The sequence below is a fragment of the Dipodomys merriami genome, unplaced genomic scaffold (genome assembly GCF_024711535.1).
Source record: "Dipodomys merriami isolate MVZ:Mamm:240054 unplaced genomic scaffold, mDipMer1.0.p SCAF_64, whole genome shotgun sequence".
Classification (NCBI taxonomy): domain Eukaryota; kingdom Metazoa; phylum Chordata; class Mammalia; order Rodentia; family Heteromyidae; genus Dipodomys; species Dipodomys merriami.
In genome coordinates this window covers 3,256,552-3,274,410 of record NW_027206224.1, presented here as the reverse complement: position 1 = coordinate 3,274,410, position 17,859 = coordinate 3,256,552, and the positions used below count along the sequence as shown (strand labels likewise).

General features: G+C 49.3%; 2 protein-coding genes across 9 annotated transcripts; one reads left to right on the top strand and one right to left on the bottom strand.

Moving 5' to 3' along the window:
* Positions 1 to 65: 65 nt before the first annotated feature.
* Positions 66 to 15,089, bottom strand: LOC138815419 (leucine-rich repeat-containing protein 29-like). Of its 6 annotated transcripts, none has more exons than XM_070004807.1 (8): positions 15,036 to 15,089; positions 12,508 to 12,609; positions 3,847 to 4,830; positions 2,554 to 2,769; positions 2,273 to 2,416; positions 1,906 to 2,123; positions 1,633 to 1,807; positions 66 to 364 (listed from the first exon to the last, which is right to left on the bottom strand). In XM_070004807.1, the coding sequence occupies exons 1-7, from the start codon at positions 15,057 to 15,059 to the stop codon at positions 1,639 to 1,641; spliced, it is 1,857 nt and encodes a 618-aa protein (XP_069860908.1). In that variant the 5' UTR covers positions 15,060 to 15,089; the 3' UTR covers positions 66 to 364; positions 1,633 to 1,638. The 6 variants fall into 6 exon arrangements, with proteins under 6 accessions (XP_069860908.1, XP_069860909.1, XP_069860910.1 ...); XM_070004808.1 differs by having other exon boundaries at positions 66 to 360; XM_070004809.1 differs by having other exon boundaries at positions 2,701 to 2,769.
* An 82-nt stretch (positions 15,090 to 15,171) lies between these two features.
* On the top strand, positions 15,172 to 17,821 carry LOC138815418 (transmembrane protein 208). Of its 3 annotated transcripts, none has more exons than XR_011368316.1 (6): positions 15,172 to 15,284; positions 15,783 to 15,878; positions 16,931 to 16,990; positions 17,070 to 17,232; positions 17,363 to 17,447; positions 17,537 to 17,821. XR_011368316.1 is itself a non-coding variant. In XM_070004806.1 (6 exons), exons 1-6 carry the CDS (start codon positions 15,279 to 15,281, stop codon positions 17,672 to 17,674), a joined length of 522 nt encoding a protein of 173 aa, XP_069860907.1. In that variant the 5' UTR covers positions 15,172 to 15,278; the 3' UTR covers positions 17,675 to 17,821. The 3 variants fall into 3 exon arrangements, 1 of the variants encoding a protein (XP_069860907.1); XR_011368317.1 differs by having other exon boundaries at positions 17,345 to 17,447; XM_070004806.1 differs by having other exon boundaries at positions 17,070 to 17,206.
* Positions 17,822 to 17,859: the final 38 nt, after the last annotated feature.

Below are 17,859 nucleotides of genomic sequence, written 5' to 3'. Positions count from 1 at the left end.
TCACTATTTCTTACCTAGTGCTTCCTCAAGTAGTTTACCTTAAAGACAGATGAAACAGCATCTCATTTGGAGAATGTACTTGTCTTTTCCCCCATCCCAGCCAACACTTCTTATCCTTAGGCATCCAGTGTGCCAGGCTGGGTTGAGAGACTTCCCATCACACTTAGAGTGGTTTGTTATTGAGTTCAAGGTGGAAACAGGAGGCAGGGATCCCAGATGTAGTTAGGCTGCCCATACTGTCCATTCTTCCTTTTCAATGTCTTCAGTCCATTGTCCATGCTACTGTCATCTCAGCAACAATCTCCTGACTTCTGACCTCTAGTTCTGCTCCTCCAATCGTCTCAATACCTGTTATTCCACCTTCCTTGTAAATCATAAATCATGTGATTACACACTCATATACATTCTATATTCTTAAGTGTCTCCCTATTTATTGTCTATGAACTAATGGTCATGGTTACCATGATTGAGCAGAGTTGAGATAGGTAGGCTGCAGACGTGTAGTTTAGTAACTGTACCTGTAGTCTGCAGCCATTCTTGAATGGCTCTAGTTGGAATCTTCTCTGTACCTGATCAGAGCCTACTCTTATCGGCTTAGCAACAGCTCTGGACTGCTTATGTGTACCCCCATAGTCGCCCCGTCTATCTTGCCCCTCTCTCATTTTTCACTGCTTTTATTCCTTCCTTGACCCTCCAAGTTCATTGCTGCCCTGGAATTCTAGTTTCTCTACCGCACACACTCATCACATTAGATCACCCCTGACAGTTGGCTTATTTGTCTTTCCAGCTGGCCTGGGGACTAGCAGTGTTGGCACTCAGCCCCTACATGAAGCACCATCTAAGTACTTCTAGAATTGATGGATAGATGGACAAAGTGTGGGGACATCTCATAGATGTTGTTGAGAAGTCACTGACACTGTTTAGAGGGTTGGGCTAGAAGGCCTATAATGACTCTTCTACCCAGAGATGCTGTCCTATTTTTCTTTTCCCATCCCCTACCCCCTATGAAAACAGTACATTGAATCAGCCATCATTAACCAGTTGTTCCTGAGTTCTGGCTGGGCCCAGTACCATTGCAGCAAGGCATGTCCAGGGTACTGTGCTGGGAATGGCTTTAATGTCTCCTGATTGAGTTAGGCTAGTGTTGACCAGCCCTGAAGGTCTTAGGGGTCAACTGAGGTAGGAGATGAAGGGCCCTTTAGTCTGAGAACTTCAGAACAGGTAAGATCTGGAACTTTTAATTCTGTTTGGGTTTACAAGAAGTAGGTAGTTTGGCTGTTAAAGCTCAGTGCATATGAGGGCTGGGAGAGCACTCAGAGGGAGCAAGTACAAAGAATACTGGCCTTACGTGTGAGATGTTGGGGGGGGGGGGGGCAGGGAAGTACAGGGTCTACTCTCCCGGCACCAGACTGAGCCTGCCTGTGGGCCTGGCCTCCCAAACAGGGTGAATGGAAAGTGACTGTTGCCTGCAGGGAAGCCCAGGGCAGGAAGTTTCCTGGGATGACCTAGACTGAGTCCTACACAAACTTTGAAGCAGGAGGCAAGGGGCCCTACAGCAAACTCTTAAGTCCTTAGACCTGGGCTGGAACCAAAGGTTATGGTAAAGACTAAGCTGTAGGGCTGGTTACTGACCTGGTCTTAGAGTGTGAGAGTCAGGTCAGCCCCTCCAACGAAGCGGGACTGGATGCAGGTCACCTGAGGCAGCTGTTCTTGAAAGCGCCTGATGGCCGCCATGTTAATACCAGGACACATGGCCACATCCAACACCTGGAGCTGCTTGCATGCCCGAGTAATGGCATCCAGGGTTCTGTTGAAAGGCCACTGGATGAGTGCCTAGCCCAACCCAAGGCCCCAGCCCGTCCCCTGCACTGTGGCTCCATTTGCTCAGTGCTGTCACACACTCACTGCTCTGTGAGTTGACTACAGCTGGATAGGTTGATGTGCTGCAGCCTTGGCCAGGACCTGGCTGCCTGGGCCCAGCCCTCATCACTAAGATGGCTGCAGTGACTCAGCACCAAACGCTCCAGACTGGGGCAGCCCCTGGCCACAGCCACCAAACCCATGTCTGTGAGTGCTGGCAATAGGCTCAGTGACAACCGCCTCAGCTGGGGGAACTGAAGCACCTGTAAAGGAGATGGCATTGGAACTCAGAGCCTGGGCCCCACCCCACCTCAGGGGTGTGACAGGAACTCAATAAGAAAGGCATGCCATGTAAAAAGAGGGTTGGCCCAGGCCCCTGGCTCCAGCCCCAAGATCCTCAGCCTACCCACACCTTGGCCAAACTGGCATCGGTCAGCTTGCTGCAGGCTGTGAGGTCCAACTCCTGGAGGGCCTGAAGCTTGAGCAGGGAGGGGCCCTGTGGTTGGGGAGAAGGGTCCGTAGAGTCTGAGGCCTGATGTTTCAGCTCTGCATGTGACTGTGGAAAGAAAGCCCTGCTTCTCAGGTTCTTCCTGAGTTTGGCCTCACATGTTTCTAAAGAGAAACTTGGGAAGGGTTAGGAGGGCAGCTGAGCCCAGAGGTCACCCCACTCTCCCTGGCCTTAAGATCTCCCACCTGGGGGCCTAATGCAGGCTCCTCATTTGGTTCCTCCAGCCCCAGAAGCCCCCAGTCACAGAGCTCCTTGCACCAAGCCAGGCGCAGGACTGAGAGGTGGGTGAGGTAGGAGCAGATGGCCTGCATGGTCCGGTTGGTGAGACTCACACAAGATGACAAGTCTAGCACCCTCAAGCTCGAGCTCAGCACTGGGATCATGGAGAGCACAGATGCGTCCTAGAAGGTAGGGAGAAGAAGCCGGAGTAGAGGTCCCCAGCAAGGGTCTGCCCAAGGTTCCTGGAACAAGACAACAGGGAGCTGCCAGAGGACCCAGGCAGCACCCAGGCTGCATGGGCCATGCTGGCTATACAAGTTTGAAGTGGACAGGGTAGCCCATGGGGGTGAGAACCATGAAGAGGCTGCTGACGGACAAAAGTTGGACTGCAAATGATGCAGAAAGAATGTAGGTAGAAATTTCCAAGATATCTGCCCTGCTTGTGTTCCCAACTCTTGATAAAGGATGGGATGACCCTCAGCCCATTGGGCCAGGGGTGAACAGGTGACTAAGCAGAGCCAATCAGAAGTGCTCCCTCTAGAACTTGAACCACAAGTGTGAGGCTGTGGTCAGAACTGAGACTGTCACCTGCAGAGAAAAATAGAGACGGAGAAGCAGGATCTGAGGGCCTGGGCAGAGGATGCTGGCTTTTAGAGAGATATAGAGGGGCTTCGGAGGCACAGGAATGGTGAGGCCCAGGAGAACAGTAAGAGACACTAACATCCAAAGGAATAAATAGGCCCAGGAAAGGGGCACTTACAGCAAAACAAGGTTAAGAGACAGGTAATGCCCACATCACAGTAATAGGTTGAAAGAATAACCCGGTAAGGAGAGATGGTGTGACATTCTCAGAAGACAGAAATGCCATCCAGAGGAACAAGAATGAGCCATACGAAAGGACTCACTTTTGCTAGGAAGCAACTCTACTACCATGTGAAATTCTCTCCTGCTTGAGTGCCTTCTCAAGAGCCCCCTTCCCTGCCATTCTCTTCCATCACCCTTTCTCCAGCCTTCCTGCTTCCAGAATACGTATGTAAGATATTGGGATACACTTAATGTCTTGGGACTTTCTTTGCCTGGGCCTAGAGTGGAGACTCTGGGGAGGCATGCCAACAGCCTATCTGTCTAGGTTTCTCTTTTCTTCCAGACTATGGCTATGCTCTAACTACTTTGCCTGGATCATCCCTCCCTGGGGCTACAGGCAAGCCCTTCATCCCCACCCTCCAAGCTGCCCTAGAGAGGAAGAGAGGGTTGCTCACCTTTAGTGAAGAGCAGTAGGCCAGCCTGAGAGAGGTCAATGGGGGTGGAGTTCCACGTACTGTTCCCAGGGCCTGGGCCAGCTCCCGCCCGCTCACCAAGCAGCACTCAGCCATGTCCAGGCTCTGCAATTCCCGCAGGCCCCCGAGGGCTGTACACCCTGCATCTGTCAGCCGTTGCAGCTTCCCAAGGCTCAGGTGCCGCAGATGCCGTAGGCCCCTGCTCACAGCCAAAAGTGCCCCATCAGTCAGTTCTGAGCAGCCGCTGAGGTTCAGGGAAGTAAGGCCAGGTTGCTGACGGCACAGAGTGGCCACAGCCTCTGTAGAGAGGTCCCGGCAGCTGTGCAGGTTCAGCTCCTGCAGCTGCAGCCCAGCCACCTGGCCCAGGGCCCGCAGGGCCTCAGGTGGTAAGCCAGTGCCACTTAGGTCCAGGGAGCGTAAGCTGCCAGCCCGTTCCTTTATGAATTTCAGCAGGTTTTGGAAGGTTAGTTCAAAGGGTGGGGAGCCCTGGGGACCCCAAGCTGGTGCTGACTCGAAGGTAAGGTGGCAATAAGCCAAAGAGAGGCGCTCCAAGCTGGGGACACAGTTGCTGAGCTGGTTGAAGCTGAGGTCGGTCAGGTCTCGCAGGCCGGCCAGGTTGAGCTCACGGAGACCACTTAGCGCCTGCCGGACACGCTGTGCTGTCTCAGGCTGAGCCAGTAGCGTGCCTGATGTAAAGAGGCTGTTGCAGCCACTGAGATCAAGGGTGCGCAAGGCTGGGCATCGCAGGACCAGAGCCGCAAAGGAGGCCTCTGTGGGACTGCCCCCACCCAGGCACAAGCTCTGCAGGTGTGGGCCTAGGTGGTAGGCAATGGACTGGAGCACCTGGTGGGAGGCTGGTGAGCCATCCAGGTTGACTAAGCTGATGCAGGAGATGCCCCGGAGGCCCAAGCTCTTGATAGCCGAGAGTGAGGCAGAGGACACAGGGATGTTGTACCGCACTTTTCTCTATAGAGTAGCAGTAGGCCTAAGGTTAGTTCTCTGGCCAGAGGTTGAGGGCAGGTGAGGAAGGGTTCCTCCACAATGAAGATCCACTGTGATGTGTGGTTGAAGGGTGTGGGGGAGGAAATGGGAGTTGGGACAACAAATCATGTTGGGATTTGAAGGGTGCTGACTATCGGAGGCAGGCAAGAAGATTAGTCAAAGGACAGGACTAGATGCCTAAGGAAGGGCAGGCACAGAGCAGGGAGTTGGCTGAGCACAGGAGGGCAGAGATGTGACCTGAAGGAAGCCCAATGAAACCCTATTGGGTAAGAGGACAAAGTATGCTGGACCCCAACCTTGCAAACTCTCAGAAGGAGGCCCTGACCTCCATGTTCCCAGTCTCCTGCTCTAGGAACTTGGTATTAGCTAAGCAGACAGCTCTTTTTTGCTGAAGGCTAATACTCTACCACTTCTTCCCTCCCATTTTTGTAGGTTATTTATAGCCTTTTTAGGAGAAGTAAAAGCTGGGTGCCTGGTGCTCACACCTGTAATCCTAGCAACTCACAAGGCTGAGATCTGAGGATCACAGCTCAAAGCCAGCTCGGCAAGTCCATGAGACTCTTATCTCTAATAAACCACTCAGAAAACTGGAAGTGGCACGATGGCTCAAGAGGTAGAGGGCTAGCCATGAGTTGAAGAGCTTAGGGACAGCGTCCAGGCCCAGAGTTCAAGCCCCACAACCAACAAAAAAATAAATAAAAATAAATAAATAAATAGAAGAAGTGAAGCAGTGTTTACAACTTTCTGTGGCCCAGGTGCCTGAAGTCTGCAGTAGGCAGGGAAGTGTGGAGCCCCTGGTGGCCTCAAAGTGCCCTAGGCATATGAATATTTGCAAAAATAGTTTTGTGTGTAAAGGAAAGATCATGTGCCTGAGCATGTATGTGTGCATGTAAGCACACATGAACAAACACATGTGGGACTGCCAGAAGTCAGGAGAATCCCTGTAGCACATCTAGATAAGGAAGGAGAAGCCAGGTGTCTGTGGCTCACACCTGTAATCTTAGCTACTCAGGAGGCTGAGATCTGAGGATCGCAGTTCAAAGCTAGTTTGGGTGGGAAAGTCTGTGAGACTCATCTCTAATTAACTAGCAAAAAGCCAAAATGGAGATATGGTTCAAGTGGTAGAGCATCAGCATTGAGCAAAAAAAGCTAAAGGATAACCCTCAGGCCCTGAGTTAAAGCCCCAGTACCATCACCACCACCACCCCACCCCTAGGAGGAAAAAAAAAAAAAAAAAGGTAAGGAAGAAGCCTTCTCAGAGGAGGTGCTAAGGAAGTTGAGCTGGCCCTGTTCAGGAGAGCAAGAATAAGGAATGCATGGTGAGAGTAGGGTATGACCCAGGAGGCACATTCATCACTAAGTTGTATAAGCTGCCTGGTGCAAGAGTATAGGAGCCTCCACCTAAGAAAATTATTTTCATTAAATCTTCCTAGCTCTTATGTAGCCAAGAGGAAGTCAGTATAATTTGTATGCAAGAGGCCTGTAGGGGAAGGAAAACCTACTTGACTTCTAAAATCCTAGACCCTGGGTTAGAGATATGGCTCAGTGGTAGAGTGCTCACTTAGCATGTTCAAAGCTGTTCCCTTCTTACTTAGATTGCAAGCAAATTGTAGTGAAATAAGACCCTTGGTTTTGCATCCTAATGCAGGAAAGCAAGCTCCCTGAAACCTTATCAATGACTGCAAAAGAAGCCACTGTTCTTGCTTGTGTATCTCACTGACAGCACCAAAAGGGAAAGGGAAATGTAATAGTGACATGCAGGATGGGCTCCTACAAAATTTTATCAGCAGGACTCTCCCAGGCAGAGATGGGGGTAGAAATCAGCCCGGCTTTTGCCCCTGACAGAAGTGGCCACCATTGCTGTTATGTTGGCAAGCAGAGTGTGTGTAAAAACTGGCACCAGCTTCTCACAGCAATCGGAGGTTGGTTAGGTTTCCCTTCTGGACCCCACCTCCAAATCATGGCCTTTCCCAGTGACAGCACTCACAGAAGATCTCTTGAGATAGGGCATCAGGGACTCCCAAGGGTCTGGGTCCCTCTCAGATTTAAGGAGAGCTAAGGCAGGAGCCTGGGGAGGGAGATGAAAAGGTCAGAAAGAGAAAGGTGTGGAAAGGAAAGAATTATGCCTCTTGCCACTGCCAAGCCCTGCAGGATGGATGAGTCAGTCTATGAGGAATAAACTAGTGTTGGGGGAGCTGAGAGCTGAGAGCTGGTTGCCCAGGCAGCACCCGCCCCCACCACTCTTATGTGGAGCCTGAAAGTCTCACAGGCCTCAACTGGCAGCAGAAGCTACAGGTGCGCATTCTCATCCTCTTCCTGACAGCCTGAACAGCAGGCTAACTCCTTATGTGCAAGGTAGACACAGTGTCAAGGGAGAATACTGACAGTTACACTGGGCCCAGTCCAGGGCTGACAACTGTCAGCCAAAAGGTACTGGACAAACAGGCAGGGCCTAGCTTGTAGGACTTTTGATACTAGGATAAGACCACTTATCACCCAGTGGCCTATCCTGCTCCTAAGGTCAAGTGGTCTTAACTTAAGGAGCCTAGAGAAGCTGTTTAGGGCTTTTTGTTTATGAATTCCTGTTCCAGGCTAGGTGTTGGTAGCTCAAGCCTGTAATCCTAGCTACTCAGGAGGCTGAGATCTGAGGATCACGGTTCAAAGCCAGCCCGGGCAGGAGAGACCGTGAGACTCTTATCTCCAATAAACCACTAGAAAACTGGAAGTGGCACTGTGGCTCAAGTGGTAGAGCACTTGCCTTGAGCTGAAGAGCACAGGGACAGCGCCCAAGCCCAGAGTTCAAGCCCCACGGCCGACCAAAAAAAAAAAAAAAAGATTCAAAGCCAACCCAGGCAGGGAAGTCTGTGAGACTCATCTCCAATTAACTAGCAACAACAAAAATAACAACAAAAAGCCAAAAGTGGAGCTGTGGCTCAAGCGATAGAGTGCTAGCCTGAGTACAAAATCTCAGAGACAGTTCCCAAGTTCTGAGTTCAAGCCCCAGGACTAGCACATACACAAAAAAGTTCATCTTCCAGTTTTAGGGACCAGCCAAGCATCCTGGTCTCCTCCTTTTTCCATGCCAGCATCTTTTTTTTTTTTTTTTTTTTTTTTTTTTTTTATTGTGGGGCTTGAACTCGGGGCCTGGGTGCTGTCCTTGCTATCCCTGAGCTCTTTTACTCAAGGTTTGTGCTCTACCACTTTGAGCTACAGTCCCACTTCTGGTTTTTGAGTGGTTAACTGGAAATAAAAGTCTCACAGGGACTTTTCTACCTGAGCTGGCTTCGAACCACAATCCTCAGATCTCAGGCCCCTGAGTAGCTAGTTTTACAGGTGTGAGCCACAGGTGCCCGGCCATTCCAGCAGCTCAGAAGCAATTACAAAGTCATTTGAGAAGCAGCTAAATGCCTACTTTTATTTTATTTTATTTTTTTGTCAGTCATGGGCCTGAACTCTGGGCCTGGGCGCTATCCCTCAGCTCTTCAGCTCAAGGCTAGCCCTCGACCACTTGAGCTACAGCACCACTTCCGGCTTTTTCTGCTTATGTGGTGCTGAGGAATCGAACCCAGGGCTTCATGTGCAAGACAAGCACTTTACCACTGAGCCACCTTCCCAGCCCCAATGCCTACTTTTAAAAGTGACAACAATTGGGGGCAGGGGGAGACACAGCACAAGTGGAACCAAATGCAAGGCCCTAAGTTCAAACCTGAGTTTGTTTAAGTAAGTATGCTAAGCAGACAAACAAATGTAACAAATGCCCACTGACCATGGGAGACCAGGGTTTTGTGGTTCCCTAGTGAAGCCCTGCATTGAAACTATAGGCCTGTGTACAAACTCAGAGACCTGATGGAGAAAAGGCCTCCCTGTATTCTGTACTAGAAGCAAGGCTAAAGTGCCTGTTTCAACAGAAGAATGTGGGGAAATGCAGGCCTGGTACTCTGGAGAGGAGCTAAACTCCTCTCAGGTTGGGGTAGGGGGAGGCAGTGGAGGGCAGAGTCTTCTGCTCTTTCTCTACAATGAACCACCCAACAATGGACAATCAGTGCTTCTCAGTAGCGCCTAGGTTTGTTGGAGAGCACTGCCACTGCCTGCATCCTTATTTGAGATTGGGATTATGTGAACAGTAGAAGTTACCAAATCCAGCATCCTAGGCTGGTTAGACCTAGGCCAGCTTGGCTTTGGCAATCCATAGCTGTTCCATACCATCAGGGACTGAGGACACTGCTTCCTCTTCTACTTGCCCACACCTGGGCCCTGGGAGATGGTTCCTGCCCACAGAGTCCTGCAGATTCCTCTCTGGGATATGTGGTTAGCTGGAGAGCAGCTTCAGCTCTATAATGGTAGCCTCTAAGACCACAGTCACTGATGCTACCCTCCTTTTCTCTTTCTCTTCGCTCCTCCTCACCCCACCTATACCCAAAGCCCTGCCTCCACTCTCTCTCCTCAGAACTTGCTGTCTTGCTTCCCTCATGATGCTGTGTCTATTCTCCTTGCCCAGCCAGGGATAATGAAATCAGCTGCCTCTTCAGAGGATAATGAATACTGCCAAGGAAGCCAGGGTCTCTCCTCTTTCCTATTCCAAAATTGGCCTCTGCTATCCTGACTCCTTCTTACCTTTCTTCTACCCCTTCCCACCCTCCAGAAACTCTCTCCTAACCCACCATTTTCTCCAGCTCTGAGCCTATGCAGTGCTTCGCCTCACCTGCCTTCTTAGGGAAGACCTGTTCTGCTTCTAATAGAAACCAGGTGAGAAGACTCCTCTTTCCTTGCTCATATCTGACAACTGGTTCCTGGCTGGACCCCAACCTCCTTCCCACTCTCGCTCTTTGGGTTTTGCTTGCCCTTTTCTCTTGGCCCCAGGAAGAGGTATCCCAAGTTCTTCAGGGAGTCGTATTGTTTTTGTCTTACTACCATTCTTCCCACAAACAACAAATCAAGCTCCCTTCATCCTGCAGCCCCTCTTTTCTCCTCTCTGATTTCTCCTCTTCCAGCTGCACCTTTGGAAGCACAAGGCCACACCCACATCTACTGTCTGGCTTTACAATCACTCCTCCAGCCCCACCCCAGCAGATTCACTCATTCATGGTGTCAGCTTCTCTCCAATAAGGTTCTTTTTCCCTCCCTTCCTCCCTCCCACCCTCCCCCCTCCCTCCCCCCCTTTCTCTTTCCTTCTTCCCAGTCCTAGGGCGTGAACTCAGTGTCTGGGGTCTGTCTCTGAGCATCTCTGAGCTTAAGACTAGCACTCTACCACTTGAGCCACAGCGTCAGTTCTGGCTCTTTCTGTTTGTGTGGTACTGAGGAATCACACCCAGGGCTTTCTGCATGCTAGGCAAGCACTCTTATCACTAAGCCACATTCCCAGCCTTCCAGTAAGGTTCTCTCTACTACCAACATGTAGGGGCTTCTTTCCAATCTCCCACAATGTCCTGTCCAACATGCCACTTGCTAGGGACAATCAGTTTCCTAGCTATTGTCCTTGGTGGTATTTCTCACTGGGGGGTCTGAGACTGCCCTCCTGGCTCTTCTCTTACCTGCTACCCTGCTCCTCACTGGTCTCTTTTGGGGCTACCAAAGAAGAGAGACCCAGTCAAGAGATGATGGCTTCCTCCTGGTTTATTCTACCTGGAGACAAATATATGCATGCACATACACACAATCTTTGTCTATTTCCATGTACCCCCTGGCACGTCATACTTTATCTCATTGGGCAATCTTTTCTTTCCAATTGCTTTCTTTCTGGCCCATATAACTCTCCTAAACAACAGGCCCTAGGAGTTTCAAGGACCTCTCTCCAGATAGCCCCAATATAACATACTCAGATCTGAGTTTGCCATCTGTCCCTAACTGTGCTCCTTCTAATCTCTTGGCAGCCTCTACCAAGTCATCCTCACTGCTCACATCCACAATGGCCAAAGTCTTATCTGCTCCAATTCCTTGATATATTGAAATGATGTCTCTGCTTCAACTTCACTGCTTCTGGCTTCGTTCAGGTCCTTCTATTATCTGCCAGGAATATGTCACAGCACTTTCCTCCTCAAGGTTCTAGTCTCTTATTTTCTCTGCCTCCAATCCATGCCTGATCTTATCATCTAAGGCAAATCTGGTGATGCTCTTCAGGCCCTCTGACAAGTCTCCCCAACTACAAGAGAGAGGCCAAGCTTGCCAGCCCCCATGCAATCACTTCTACATTGGATTGCAGTTTATTTCTTCAGCCTACCTCTTATCAGGTCCAGTCAGCTTACTTATTACTTCATAACATTTAAAAATAAATCTTTTTTTTTTTGTCTGTTGTAGGGCCTGAACTCTGGGCCTGGGCACTATCACTCAGCTCTTCAGCTCAAGGCTAGCGTTCTACCACTTGAGCCATAGTGCCACTTCTGGTTTTTTCTGCTTATGTGGTGCTGAGGAATCAAACCCAGGGCCTCATGCATGCAAGTCAATCACTCTACCACTGAGCCACCTTCCCAGCCCCAATAAAAATAAATCTTACCAAGTAAAAATTCAGAAGAAATAATTTTGCTGTGAATCTACAACATCTCTAAAAATCACATTAAAAAAGAAAAATGTATATTTATTAAAATCTCTGAAGGGGTTCTAAACAACAATGAAGGAAATAGAAAAGGAACTCTTTAAACAACCATGAAGGAAATAAAGAAAATGGATTTTCAGAATCAACAACATAGAGGCTCGGTGTCTCAAAAACAAAAATGCCTACCAATCTTATGAAGAGGCAAACATATCAGGAATATATTTCAATAAATATATAAAAATCAATCTCTTGATATATATAAAAAGTTCATACAAATGGGTAAGAAAAATACTAACACCTAGATAGTTAAATGCATAGAAATCACAAAGGAAGAACCAACAGTCAGCTACTGAAAAAAAAACAACTATTCAACTTCACTAATAATTAAAGAAACTAAACTTAAAACATTGTGACATTGTGACATTGTCTTTCAAACTAGCATAAATGTCAAGATGTCTGCATTCATCTCCCTGCTAGGCTGTCTTCCTATACTCCTGTCCACTCTGCACTGCAGAGTTCCATGACACAAATCATATATTGTCACTAGGCTGCCTTAACATTCCTCACAGACTCCACAACAGTGATTAGGAGAAAGCCCAAGCTCTGCTCTCTGGCACATCTGCCAACTTGCAGTCTGATCCTATTCTAGTCTCATTTCTTACTACTTCTCTCACATGTATCTCAGTTCCAGTTATCTGGATGTTTCCAGATAACTATACCACACCCTGATGCCTCCACCTGTGCTGTTACCAGTTCTAGAAGATCAACCTGAATTCTCATCCTATTCCTTCAGGAGGTCTTCCCTGCACTGTTGGTTGATAGCCTTTGGATGTCCTTCATGTCCCTGTTGCATCTTTTCAGTGCCATGTCACAGCACTGAGCCATGGTTATCAAGATCATTCATACTGCTTGTCTTCCTTCACTGGACTATGTACTCCTTATGTGGACCACATATTATTCATCTTGATTGCCTCAGCTCTGTACCCATAGCAAAGTATGCATGAGTACATAAATATATATGAATGGATAGTAAATAGATGATAGATGAGCAAAGATAGGAGCAAGCTAAAGTGAGACAATACAGAATGGGCAAGATAGGATGAGAACCTTACCTCTCGGAGGGCATTCTGGGCTGCACAGTACCAAGCCCGGTTCACCAGGGAGGCCTCTTTCTGATCTGACAGAGGCAGGAAACTCAGAATATATGTGAGCATCTGAGGGGAAAAGACAGAGCATTTACCAACTATTAGTGCTGAGGGGCCTTTGGCATCTACTCCAGCTGATAGCACTGTGGACCTGAGGGTACCAGAGCTCTGTACCCTCAGAGCATTAGATGGAGGCTTCATGGAGTATTTGCTTGCCCTCTCCAGCCTCCAAATATCTTTACTGTGAATAAACCTTTCCTGAGCACCACTCGAGTTCAGGCTTGTACCACCTAGTAACAATCAAACTTCCTGACTAGTTTGGTAGAAAAAATGTGAGGTTTTTTTTTTTTTGGGGGGGGGTAGATAAACCTAGTCTAAACACCCTACTCTTTTTTTTTTTTTTTTTTGGTCGGTCGTGGGGCTTGAACTCTGGGCTTGGGCGCTGTCCCTCAGCTCTTCAGCTCAAGGCGAGAGCTCTACCACTTGAGCTACAGCGCCACTTCCGGTTTTCTGGTGGTTTATTGGAGATAGGAGTCTCACAGTCTCTCCTGCCCGGGCTGGCTTTGAACCGCGATCCTCAGATCTCAGCCTCCTGAGTAGCTAGGATTACAGGCGTGAGCCACCAGCGCCCGGCCACCCTACTCTTCCAACTTATCCCTCTAAGCCTTATCTGTGAAACAGAAATTGTAGTGAGCTTTAAAGGGGTGCTATGAGAATTAAGTTATACAGCATAGTGTCTTGCATAGATCTAGTAGGTGGAGCTCTCCTTCTCTGATCTTCTGAAGTCCTACTTCTTCCTTCTGCCCTCACAGGTCCAGTTCAAAACTGATTCCAGTTTCAGTATATCCCTGATTTAAAACAAACAAACCTTCAGGGCTGGAAAGTTGGGTGAGTGGTAGAGTGCTTGCCTCTCATGCATGAGGCCCTGGGTTTGATTCCTCAGCACCACATAAGTAGAAAAAAGCTGGAAGTAGGGCCGTGGCTGAAATGCTAGGGCGCTAGCCTTGAGCTAAAGAGCTGAGGGACAGTGCCCAGGCCCAGAGTTCAGCCCCCACGACCGACAAAAAAACAAAACAAAACAAAAAAAACTTTAGGGTTTCGTAGTTCTCTTAGGACCAAATCTTCACACTGAGTACTACCAGATCTCCATGCCTATTTGAGCCAGCTGGTCCCCAAACCTCCATAATCTATCCTCCATACTGTCCATAAAGACAGCACATCTATTTCCTTTTGCCTACACAGACCTCTTTCCTTGATGTCTTTTTTTTTTTTCTAATGTCTTTCTTTAAGCTTGACTTTACCAGGCTCATTCTGATTTCTCCTTCTCTCCTCGGATGCTAAGCACTTTGGAAGTCCTCACCACAATACTTACTGGATTAAATTGAGGATGGAAAGGGGTATAGAAGGGGAAGGAACAGGGTGAGGAAGATAAAACTGTTTATTTCTCAGAGGAGGATGACTAGTAAGTAGAGAAGAGGCATGGGGAAGAGAGATCTGATGGGAGCCAGCACTGACCAGGCAGGCCCCTAACCACAGGGAGAGGCAGGAAAATGTCTCCAGTAAGATACCACATGTGTTCTGGGCTGAGCAACCAATCCCAGGAGCAAAGGGGGAGGGGCATGATTCATTGGCCTTTCTAGAGGGACTAAAGGAGGGAGTGATAAGAGTGGCTATTCTACAAACCCCATCCCAAGGGGCTACTGTAAAGACGCAAGTGGCTATCTATGGAATCTACAGGGATGTATGGACAGCCTCTGGGGTCAACCAGAGAAGAGATCATTGCAGGGACTCATAGAAGGAGGAACAGGCTTATTTTTGCCAGGGAGAGAAAGCATTCCAGGACTGATGGCAAAGAATGCCCTGTCTCCCTTGGGCAATGGGAGGGGACAGCCAACCCTCAGAGCAAAAAGGATGGAGAAGCCATTAGGAACAAAACCTGTTATCTCCTGTCCCCACGAGGACAGAAGGAGAATGAATAAATATCCCATGGGGTGAAAAAGATAAAGGAGGACATCACTAGGGGACCTAGAGATTGAGGAGCAGGCTTGTCCTCCTTGCTAAAGGACCTCAGAAAACCCATTTCCAGAACAGTCGGCTTCCCACTTCCAGGGAGGGGGAGGAAGTAGAATGACCATTTGGGAGCCTTTAGGGACGATGGGATGGAGCAGACATCTTCCAGAACAGAGAGGAAGAGGAGGGTCATCTAAAGGAAAGGGGGTGGAAAGAGGGTCTAATTCTCTCTGGGACGACAGAGCAGCTGCCTCCTGGGTCTGATGGGGAGGAAGAGGATGGTCCCCCAAGACAAGCCAAAGGGGACAGATGGCCCCCAGAGCGGGGCCGTTACCCAGAAATAGCAGGTCCTAGCGTCCTCCGGGCGGGTCATTTTTTGCCAAGCAGAAAGTGCCGGGTGAGCTGTCAGACAACCCCTCCCCAAAGCTGGGGTCCCTGAGGGCGGGGCCTGTCCGGAGCTAGGCCTGAGGACCGCTTCCTCTCACCTCCAGGGGCAGCGACTCCGCCATCGCATCCCTGCCGTCTCCGCCCCCGCGCAAGGTTTTCTGGGAAGTGTAGTCTCGCTCACGCTGGGGGTGGGGCTTGGGAAGGAAGTGGACTCCACTTCCGTCCAAGATCCTGACGGCGTTGGTCTGCACCGGAAGTGCATGGTCTGCCGATGTGGTATCCAGTGACTGTGGTGTCAGCCTCCCGCTCTTGTTTCTCTGACTGGGTACTTGCTTTGCACCATGGCGGTAAGGAGGAAATTAGGGAGGGGTTCACATCAGCAAAACGCTCCCGGGGCTAGGAGAGTGAAGAGGAATTTGAAGTGGGTCAGAAGGGGCGCCATCCAATGGCCGATTGTAGTAGAGTGAGGGTGTTGGGGAACGGAGATGGCGGCGAAAGACCAGAGTAGAGCTACTCCAGCCTCGGCTGGAGAGGGGCGCCGTTCACCTCCACCCAGGGAGTGCCTCCAGCCAAAAGCTGGACTTTACCAGGGTAGCTAGAGAAGGTATTAGCCCAAATTGGATTGTTTCAGGGTGAGCAGGAGACGATCATAGCAGAGTGCTGTAAAGATGGATGTCAGCTCTAGACACGCTTGGAAGAAGGGTGGACATCCCGGGGACCGTTTGAGCATGAGGAGGATCTCGCTGAGGTGCAGGTGGAACTTGGTAGCTAGCCAAGTTGGTACGGGGAGTGAGGAGGACTATGACTGAGAATAGCTCTGACAGCATTTTATCACCCCTCTACAGCCCAAAGGCAAGGTGGGCACTAGAGGGAAGAAGCAGATATATGAAGAGAATAGAGAAACCCTAAAGTTCTACCTGCGGATCATTCTAGGGGCCAACGTAAGTAATTGCCTCCTTTCTTCTATTCATAGCTCCACAGTCATCAGCCTGTTTGATGAGTATGGACACCATCTAATAGCTGTACCGTATAGAACCGGGAGATAGTTCTGTTCTATTTCTTCCTACAGGCCTAGCCTAGTGGCGACCTTGAAAGAGGAAAAGGCCCTTGGATTAGCTAGGAAAACTATTTTGCCCCAAGAAGGGAGCTCCCAGGTGCACTTGAATGCAAATACTCTTATATGGCCAAAGCTCCAGCAAAGAACATTTAAAAAAAAAAAAAAGTATGGAGGAGAGGCTAGATGTGATGGTGCATGCCTGTAATAGCTGTTTGGGAGCCTGGAAGCAGGATGATCAAGAGTTTTCTGACATCCTGGGCAGCAAAGGCTCTTCTCTTGTCTCAAAAAAAAAAAAAAGAAAAGAAAAGCAGGGCTTTAGTTCAGTACTGTGTCACTTACCCTGATTCAATTCAGGATACTCCTCTCATCCCAAAAAACACACAGGAATGAGAAAGGATTCGGGCACAGAGAAAAAGTGCTAATTAGTGAAAGTAAATCCAAACAAAAAATAAAAATTAAGAAAAACGTGTCGGGTACCAGTGGCACACCTGTAATCCTAGCTACCAAGGAGGCTGAGATCTGAGGATCATGATGAAAAGCCAGCCCAAGCAGGAAAGTCTGAGACTCTTTATCTCTAATTAACCACCAAAAAATCACAAGTGACGCTTTGGCTCAAATGGCAGAGCACTTTGCCTTGAGCTCAAGAGCTGAGGGACAGTGCCCAGGCCCCAGAATTCAAGCCCCATGACTGACAAAAAAAGAAAAAGAAAAGAAAATGGTTGCCCTTCCCACCCCAGGTACACAGGCAGACTTGGCTTTGAGAGTCAAATCTGATTATTTAAAGTCAGGAAGCAGGGCCCTTCCTTCTACCCCAGAACTACCTAGCTTCTCCCAAAGCCTGGCTTAATTCATGGTCAGAGTTGAGAGAATCTTGAAAGAAGTTTGTAGTTTGGAGATAAGCTTTCAACTCAAACCTGACTCTCTCTTTGTTTGCAGGCCATTTACTGCCTTGTAACCTTGGTCTTCTTCTATTCATCTGCCTCATTTTGGGCTTGGGTAAGTGTTTGCATCCCTGGAAGGTAATTGAGTGTAGGGTCAGTGGCTGCCCTTTGATACCCCTGTTTTTGGTCTGCAGATGGCCCTGGGCTTTAGTCTGGCAGTGTATGGGGCCAGCTACCACTCTATGAGCTCAATGGCTCGGGCAGCCTTCTCTGAGGATGGGGCCTTGATGGATGGTGGCATGGACCTCAACATGGAGCAGGGCATGGCAGAGTGAGTGTCCCCCACCGCCAGCCCAGGTGAGCGGCCCCAGGACTGGGGCTCTGGAACCTGAGGGCCCAAGACCACAGCTACTTACAACTTGAGTAGAGTGGAAGGGAGCCAAATGGGCCCACCTACTGTCTTTGGCAGCCTCTCTTCTATCCACAGGCACCTTAAAGATGTGATTCTACTGACAGCCATTGTGCAGGTTCTCAGCTGCTTCTCCCTGTACATCTGGTCCTTCTGGCTTCTGGTGCGTAGTCTGGAGGAGCCTCTAAGCATGTAAACCCTTCCCAGTCTTCCTTCTTTTTACCTAGCTTCAAGTTACCTTTTCTCCCCTAGGCTCCTGGCCGGGCCCTTTACCTTTTGTGGGTAAATGTGTTGGGACCCTGGTTCACAGCAGACAGTGGCTCACCAGCACCAGAGCAAAATGAGAAACGGCAGCGCCGACAGGAGCGGCGGCAGATGAAACGGCTATAGCCATTGATGTGGCCACAGGCTGCTAGGCACTGGCTAGCTCTCTCAGGATATATGCCTCTCATGCCTGGAGCTATGAGGGCCTAGTCCAAGGGCCATAAGCGGCCTACAGCATAGGATTGTTAAATAAATGACTTACAATATGGCTAATGGCTGTGTGGCAATGATGAAGGACAAGGCTACAGGCC

What these genes read in the sequence shown, in the direction of transcription:
- LOC138815419 (XM_070004807.1), bottom strand. Translation starts at nt 15,059, where the DNA reads ATGGCGGAGTCGCTGCCCCTGGAG. An exon ending in CCTACTGCTCTTCACTAAAG is followed by an intron (nt 2,770 to 3,846) that starts GTGAGCAACCCT and finishes CCTACCTTCTAG; the next exon opens with GACGCATCTGTGCTCTCCAT. An exon ending in TGTAGTCAACTCACAGAGCA is followed by an intron (nt 1,808 to 1,905) that starts GTGAGTGTGTGA and finishes GCCTTTCAACAG; the next exon opens with AACCCTGGATGCCATTACTC.
- LOC138815418 (XM_070004806.1), top strand. An exon ending in GGATCATTCTAGGGGCCAAC is followed by an intron (nt 15,879 to 16,930) that starts GTAAGTAATTGC and finishes CTTTGTTTGCAG; the next exon opens with GCCATTTACTGCCTTGTAAC. An exon ending in TCTGGTCCTTCTGGCTTCTG is followed by an intron (nt 17,448 to 17,536) that starts GTGCGTAGTCTG and finishes TTTCTCCCCTAG; the next exon opens with GCTCCTGGCCGGGCCCTTTA.